The 7,975-nt window shown below is 39.2% G+C and overlaps 1 protein-coding gene and 1 long non-coding RNA gene across 2 annotated transcripts; both read right to left on the reverse strand.

The window, feature by feature from the left end:
- Window positions 1-200: 200 nt before the first annotated feature.
- LOC107582848 (uncharacterized) lies at window positions 201-1,296 on the reverse strand. The gene is made up of 3 exons (XR_001608981.1): window positions 1,250-1,296; window positions 538-563; window positions 201-311 (listed from the first exon to the last, which is right to left on the reverse strand). It is a non-coding gene; the product is annotated as an uncharacterized lncRNA (long non-coding RNA).
- A 4,978-nt stretch (window positions 1,297-6,274) lies between these two features.
- Window positions 6,275-7,514, reverse strand: LOC107582849 (homeobox protein Hox-B1b-like). The gene is made up of 2 exons (XM_016268863.1): window positions 6,816-7,514; window positions 6,275-6,703 (listed from the first exon to the last, which is right to left on the reverse strand). Exons 1-2 carry the CDS (start codon window positions 7,387-7,389, stop codon window positions 6,369-6,371), a joined length of 909 nt encoding a protein of 302 aa, XP_016124349.1. The 5' UTR covers window positions 7,390-7,514; the 3' UTR covers window positions 6,275-6,368.
- Window positions 7,515-7,975: the final 461 nt, after the last annotated feature.

Consider the following 7,975-nt stretch of genomic DNA (forward strand, 5'->3'; position numbering starts at 1 on the left):
TGGGAATCCACTAGAGGGTGATCTGTTACCAAACACCTCCACTGGGGTATTTCATCACTACCAGTGAAACCCCCACAACAAGAAATGTGCTAAAGATGCTTTAGACAAGTTTCCTGTCTCTACCTATCACAGCTTACACGCATTAGACATACAAGTAAACACACTCATCTGCACAAAGAGTGGCTTGAACTCACGTTCAGAAGCACCTTCCTCCTGGTAGTCAGAGGCCACTGACATATCATCTGAGGGGGCAGAGCGTCCCAGACTGGAGCTGCGGTTGTCATCTGAACTATCCTCAAGATTGGATTCAACTAGAATAAAAAATTAAAACAAAAAAGCAAGAACTTTATAAAAGTAGAAACTTTGTCGAGTTAATTCGACAGACATACATAAAATGAAAATGCTGTGGGAGGAAAATCGAATCATTTTTGTAAAACCGACTTTTTTTCTAAAGAACCATTGTTCCGGGAAAGACAGAATCGGAACGGAAATCTCTGTGGGCAATTAATTAGAATCATGAAACAGCTGTGCACTTACATCTGTGGGGGAATTCTTGTGGGTATCTGCAAAAAAAGAGGATTTAAAAATGCTTTTAGAGAAGAACATCTTGTAATGGATAAAATAACCTTCTAACCAAATGGACTTTGCAATGTTAAAAAAAAAAGGATTACTGTATAATGCTTATAATCAGATATAACTGAGGTTCATAAAAATAGTTTGTATCGTTCCACTGTCTTTCTTAGTCACAGTAGATAAACATTTCTGATCTGCAATGAAAGCGGTACTACAAATTCTAAAAGAATCGAAGAGGCGTTAGATTGATAGCAGCTTGAGTATCTGTAAGCACATGCATCTGTGAAGCAGTGCACTGCAGCGTTTGCAAATGTTGCAATGACAGCTAAGTATTCATGTAGCCCAGTGCTGAAAAAAAAGTATGCTTTTTCTCTTTGCAAACACCTTGTTTCAGCACAGCAAACCACAAAAACCACTCCAGCCGGCAAGCGCTGTAATTGTACTCCTTGCTTCTAAAAAGACAACAATAGAAGAACTGTGCAATTTGCTTCCTGTCTGTTTAACTGTTGTGTTTCATTTGTAGCTCAACTGGGAGCACAGATTTTGAAGCTGCAAATTATTTGCTCCTATAAATTTACTTTTTATGGTATTCAATGTGCAGTACAAACAAGGAGGAACAAGTATGTGTAAGCTCTAATAGTCGCACATGAATAAATCATACTGTGACATCCCTCACCTCTTTTGGATGATATGAAAATTTCGTAGGAGAATTTCCCTGGCCTCCAGCCATATGAAAGGATCTTGCCTTTGTAATCCGCCCAGGATTACACCTCCCAACAATGCACTGCTGAAAGAGCGACAAAGACCCAGTATCAAACACAGGCCTAGGCTGATGAGAGGAACCTGCTCTCCTACCACCAACACTGCCATCAGCGCCTCGCATCTCTCCAAGAGAGCTCTTTTAGCATTCGCCTACTCCTTTCTTCTGTCCCCTTATCTGGGGACACAGGCTTTTTATCTCTGCATTCCTTTTCATTTGTGTTTCACTTGGGGGAGGGGCAGAACTGTCATCTGAGAGTCCCCCCCCCCCCTAAACTGCCCCGACCTGACAGAAATCACACTCCAACATGGTCACACACCCCTCTAGAGACCAGGGGTCAATATGAAGGCACTGGAACAGTTTCAGAGTTTGTCGTCTTTTCCATTATGAGATTCAATTACTATCAATTGGCTTATAATGCCTTTCCTGTTAAATGGTATGAAAACATTTCTGCCCGTGCAAAGCCTTGGGCTCATCTCTGTCGCTGGTTTGACCCTTTGAACTCAGTTCTGCTCCTTGCTGCTAATTAACCTCCCCACACATGCACAAGACACTTCAGGCAGGCAGCACTTAGAAGCTGTTTTTGTGGGTGTTTAAGGACCTGTGTGGTAAATATTTCCAAAGTAGATGGGGGGAAAGTATGATCGTTTGTCAAAGAGTTTCCATGGTATCAGTGTATGTCAACACCCACATATCAATCATGGTGAACTTAGAGGAACAGTTTTCACTAGCTCTTAGAATAAATTCAGTTCTTAGTTTTCTCTTATGCTAATGGCTAAATTGTATAGGACCATTTGAAACTGTTGAAATGGATAGTTCTGGGAACTTCTGAGCCGAAAAAGTTTGATATAAGAATTTTTCAGAGAAACCTCTATTCATGTGCATATGCTTAAAGGGTTAGTTCACCCCAAAAAAGTCATCCTTATGTTGTTCTAAACCTGCATGCATTTCTTATTTTCTGTGGAATAAAAAAAAAATTCCAGGGTTGTTTGCTGTCATGCTGTCCGATGCTGTTTTGGACCCCATTGACTTTCATTGCATGGTCAAAAACAAGTTAAAACATTCTATTTTTTTTCTTTTGTGTTGAAAAGAACAAATAAAGTCATACAGGTTTGGAACAATATGAAGATGAGAAAATATTGACAGAATTAAAATTTTTGTGTGAACTATCCCTTTTAAACATAATTACAGTCGATATTTTCCTCATGAAGCCACAAACACAAACTTTAAAATTGTTTAACTGATTTAGCTGTAGGAAGGAAAAATATGAATCAAAAAATAATATCTTGTTAATTTTATTACTGAAATCTGATACTTTGGTTTTGTAGCGTCAGTGTGTCATGCTGCACTCATATTCTGCTGGCTGGAATATAAAGCCTTTGGGATTCTGAAGGGGGCGTTGGTTGTATCAGTATCCACTAATATTCAACCTTCACCGCCTTCTAAAAGAGACCAGGGAGGCAGTCCATGAGATCAACGATCTGTCACTGATAAAATGAACTGTCAGCTTTCATTTGTCTCCCTCTGGCGCGCACTACTTGCCTCTCTAAATCATATGAGTGACGGAGCACCGGTTACACTTTGCCAAGCTATAAGATCCCTACAAACAAAACCACATGCAGGAAATTTGTCAATTCAGTTATGACAAAAACACTGTAGTGTTGGTTTTGAGAGTAACTGGCAATTTTCCAACTCGCCCTCTCTGAGCAGGTGCAATAACTTCACTTCTCTCTCATAATCTAATCAGAGTTATACTATAAAAAAAATCTTGCACATGTTTGTTTTTACACTGCCTAAGCCAATATCTGTTGGTTGCTTGCTGGCAACAGCCCAGCTCGTGTGCTGCAGGGTCTTTGAAGTTTTCCCTCTCGGTTACTCAGCTTATAAGGCGGTGGACTGATTATATGGCCTCGCGAGGACATTGATACGATTGAGCGAGAGGGGGAAGGTCATACGTGTCTGTGTGGAGAGCACAAGAGGAAGACTTCCTGTTCTTCCTGTTTTCAGCGAGAGGAGGTGGCTATCTGCATGTGGCCACTGTCTTAGCTGTTGACTGTATGTCTGTGAAAGACAAGAAGACATATAAAATGACCCCCTGACCCCTGTTTCAAGCCCATGAATAGTGTATACAGTATTCTTTTATCTCTTTGAGGTCATGCACCCCAGCAGAGTGACATGCTTCAGAGGGACTTGAACAAGACTCTGGAAGTCAAGCCAGGCATTTGATTTGTAAAAGACTCTCTGACAAGCACACCCAGCAGGGAGAGTATATACCTTGCAAGCTTCAGATCTGCCCTAAACATCACAGCAAAGGCGGTGTACCTGTCAATATGATTTTTGTCATTGAATTTTTAACATGAAATTTCTCCTTTTTTGCCCATTGCATTTTATTAAATACTGGAGGTAACTGTTGTTGTTTTTAATAAATTGTGAAATATAATTTATTCATGTGATGGCAACACTCAGTTTTCAGCAGCCTTTAATCCAGTCTTCACTGTCACATGATCCTTCAGAAATCATTCTAATATGCTGATTTTGTGCTCAAAATACATTTTTATTATTATCAATGTTGAAAACAGTTGTGCAGGATTTTTTTTCTGGATTCTGGATGAATTGGATGTTTACAAAACATTTATTTGAAATTGACATAATTTGTAATATTATAAATGTCTTTACTGTCACTTTTCATCAATTTAATGCATCCTTGCTGAATGAAAGTATTCGCTTTTTTTTTTTTTTTAACTTCCTGACCTTAAACTTTTGAATTGTAGTATATTGTCCTTCCAGGGAGATTTAAATATCTATACAATTTTCCACGAAATGATCAAATCTATCAAGTAATTTTTGCCAGCAAAGTGATATGCAATACTGTGGCATCATTTAACAGTAAGTGCATCTTTTTTGAAATATGTGCCAATCTTACCCAATGTAATCTTAAAAACAGTCACTCCACTATTTCACAAAATTACAGACTTTCTGATGACTATTGCTGACTGCCTCTTTCACAGATGCACATTTATTTTCTCTCTCCGCGTCTTTCCACACATAGCCTATTTCTTTATACGCATTATTGTCTGAGGATGCTATTTTTATCTTCTTTTAATTCTCCGATGCTCCTCTTGCCCCACATTCTGCAGTGTGAGCCTTTTCTGCACACTGACAATCTGGTGAAAAACAGCCTCCTCCTCCAGGCTGACTGAACATCTGTCTCTGCAGCACTGTAGCTCTTCCACTGATGCCCACAGATGGGAGACCCATAGGAGCCCAGAGCCACACAACCCAAAAGAGCAAGCAACAAATACTAGATACTTAATAACTTTAAGTAAACATGCAACATTGTAGCTTTTTTCCCCTTCTGGCTGACCAACTGATATATTTGAATTTGATTTTTGAAGTTTCATTTGCATGGCCATTTCAACATTGATGTTTGTGTCATTGTGGCATATTTATGAATTTTCATACTGAAATAAAGATGTTTTTAATCAGCAGCATGTCCTTACCACCAGTGTTTGTCATTTAGTTAGTTGGACTGTCTTGGGATGGATTTAACTAAAACTGGGCATACTACAATATAGCTTAAAGCATAATAGTAAAATTAAACATATGCCGGTTTCGCCAGTTTGTCATGATTTCACCTTTATTTAAGTGAAATTTTCAGTTGAACTAATATCTAAACCTCAATAGCAGTTTCATTTAATTAATTCATTTAAAATCTATTATTGTCTATTTTTTACTAGACATTCAATTCAATTTTCAGTTTGTAGTAGATAATTCATTTTTGAGAGAGATAACACTCTGATTGACCTCTCATCCCCTGCTGGACAGGCCCGTGGCTTTTGTGTATTAATTTAGGCCTGAACTCTGAGTGAACCTGGTCAGTGGAGAGGGTGCTGACAGTGCATGGCTGCTGGGGCAAATACTGTGCAAACCCAACACCCTGGGTAAATATTGGAGCAGTCCGTCAGATGATCAGGGAAATTAAACCTTGCAAACTTTCTAGAAGAATTGAGGCAAATGGAGATAGTATCTATCTCCATTTAAACATTTTTTCCCCCTGTAATTGCTCACCTCTTAGCATACATTTTAATCTGATGCCCCCAAAAAATATTACATGAAAAAATACACAGATTTACAGTGAACTGTTTATGCAAACAAAGGCCATTTGTTTTATTTCTTAGTACATTATTATAATCTACAGAATTTGTTTCAATATCTATCACTCTTCTTTATGGCCTTGGTTAAGAAATGTACAAATGAAATGAATGGGGCCTTATAAATTATCTTGTTAGAAAGAGTTAGAAAGGGTCTTATCTTTTCTTAACCTGCAGTATCATTGTGCTGTGCCAAGTAGGATTGAAACCTCAAATCTAGTCAGTGAGTGGTATACTGAGCACCAAGGAGTGTTTACATGTTTAGAAAGCCTGTAGGCACAAAAAGGTGAAAAGGTCATAGGAAGCCACCTGGTGTGTAATGCAACATTCCTCTTGTCAAACTATACAGACTAGAGCAACACTGATTTAAATGAGCTCCATTGTATTGCAACATCCTCTGACAAAGGACGCAATCATACCAACATCATGAAGAGCCTTTTAATTAAAAGAAAATCGATAAATTGATTTAAATTGGATTAATTCCACAAACATGTTTGAGAAAAATAAAATGTATTTAATTATCAGAAAGTCACTGGCCAGATTGTTTTCTAAATACATAAACATGTCAGTCTTTTCTACATTTTTTTACTCTTTCAACAAAGGATGAATCAGTAGTGCAAAAAAGGATATCAACCTGATGACAGAAAAAAATAACATTTAAACGTCTTGCTTTGGACTATTAAGCATATACCCTGTTAATGCATTTTGAACCATGAATTCGGTAGCTCTAATGCAGCAAAATTGAGTATTTTGCGTTATGTATAAAACACATGCACGTGCTAGCGCATATTTTATGCTTTGTCTAAGACAGCAGAATAAGTTAAGAAGTTCTCCACAGCACAATGATGAGATGTAAGTTCGTTTGCCACAAAGGCAAGTAATCATCAAATAGCAGTGGAAGAGTCTGAGGTAGGCGAAGCACCCGGGGATGAGCTGTTTGAGTTGTCTGCGCTTTGACCAGCAGAGCAAAGAGTCACACGTTTAATTACCGGTGCTGTTCCTTCCTTCTCGCGCTTCTTCTGTTTCATTCTGCGATTCTGAAACCAAATTTTAACCTGCGTTTCGTTCAGTTCGAGGGTGGCGGCCACTTCCACTCTGCGCGCCCTGGTCAGGTACTTGTTGAAGTGGAACTCCTTCTCAAGTTCGGTGAGCTGCTTGGTGGTGAAATTGGTGCGTATTATGTTCTGCTGGCCGTGGATCCCATATTCGGCGACTTTAACTGAAAGAGACAAAATTATGAACAAAAAAGACTTAGAAACCTCAACTGACATACTTTTTAATATTACGTACTTCCATTTTTACAGTAGCCATTGTAATTAGCCTTAACTCACCTGTTTTAGGAGGGTTCCTCTTGACTTTCATCCAGTCAAACGTTGGCGCTTGTTTGATGTTCGTCTTGGAGTCAAGGGAGACCTGGTACTTGCTTAACGAACCATAGCCGTGTGGTTCCTGTTCTTCATAGGGATATGACTGATAGTGGCTTGCAGAGACCGAGCCAGGCCTGCAGTTAGATTCACTGTATGTTCCCATGTTGGTTCCCATGTTCACGACAGAAAAAGCAGGGGACTGAAGACGCAAGTGGTCGTCTGCTTGAGTGAGAACGTGTTGATGTCCATAATCCGAGAGAGGAGGTCGAGTTTGCTTACAAAAACTGGTGTGTCCAGTTTCCGCCATGTCCATATTGATATGGTATTGCTGCGAATTAAGTTGTGCGTAAATTGTGCCATGAGTTTCGAGTTGTGCGGTACAAGTGTTCCCTCCAACTGGACGTCCCTCGGGAATGTAACTATTTGTACTTGCGCAAGCACTTGGCAAATATTCTTGCTCTATAGGAAAACATCCAACCTTCGAACTATAAGTGTTAGCACCACGGTTATAAATCGTATAATCTAAGTAGGAATTCATTGTTGACTGACCAAGCAAAATTGATTAAGCAGGGTCAATATAGGCTGATGTGTGGTCCCAGTGCCCCTACAACCTCTAAGCTGTATGTCAAACCACACAAAGTTCTATCCAAGCTCATATCAGTTAAGTGACAGATCATGTGACTAATTATGCACCAATAGTGTGCGACCTGCGGTAGCACTCTGGGCGTTGCAGGTGTCCATCAAACGATTCGTATTTACATGACAAACACATCAATCGAATCCACCCATCAATCTGATGTAATGAACTCGCAATGTAGGTCTAATGTGAATTAAAGCGAGCACAGCAGTTATAACAACGGATTTAGCCTATAGTGTATTCGTGACGGCGAGGAGAACTGGAGTTGTGTAGCGAGCTATAAATAAACAGGGTTTAAAAAGTCATCATAGGATAGCCTACATACCATTTACTTGAAATAGTCAGCCTTTGAGTTTTTGTTTTCTAGAGAGTTTCTTGTACTATTTTCAAATCTAAATTCCTAATTTAACTGGAATGAACCACCAGGCTATACACCAATTGCCTGAGATTGGCTTTTTCTCTCTATCTCTATATATAGTGGGCCATC

The sequence above is a fragment of the Sinocyclocheilus grahami genome, unplaced genomic scaffold (assembly GCF_001515645.1).
Source record: "Sinocyclocheilus grahami isolate Dianchi unplaced genomic scaffold, SAMN03320097.WGS_v1.1 scaffold47.1, whole genome shotgun sequence".
NCBI classification, from domain to species: Eukaryota; Metazoa; Chordata; class Actinopteri; order Cypriniformes; family Cyprinidae; genus Sinocyclocheilus; species Sinocyclocheilus grahami.

Excerpts from the sequence above, each read along its gene's own strand:
- LOC107582849 (XM_016268863.1), bottom strand. The coding sequence starts at position 7,389 with ATGAATTCCTACTTAGATTATACGATTTATAACCGTGGTGCTAACACT. Across the intron at positions 6,704-6,815 it reads GAGGAACCCTCCTAAAACAG|TTAAAGTCGCCGAATATGGG; the intron begins GTGAGTTAAGGC and ends TGTCTCTTTCAG.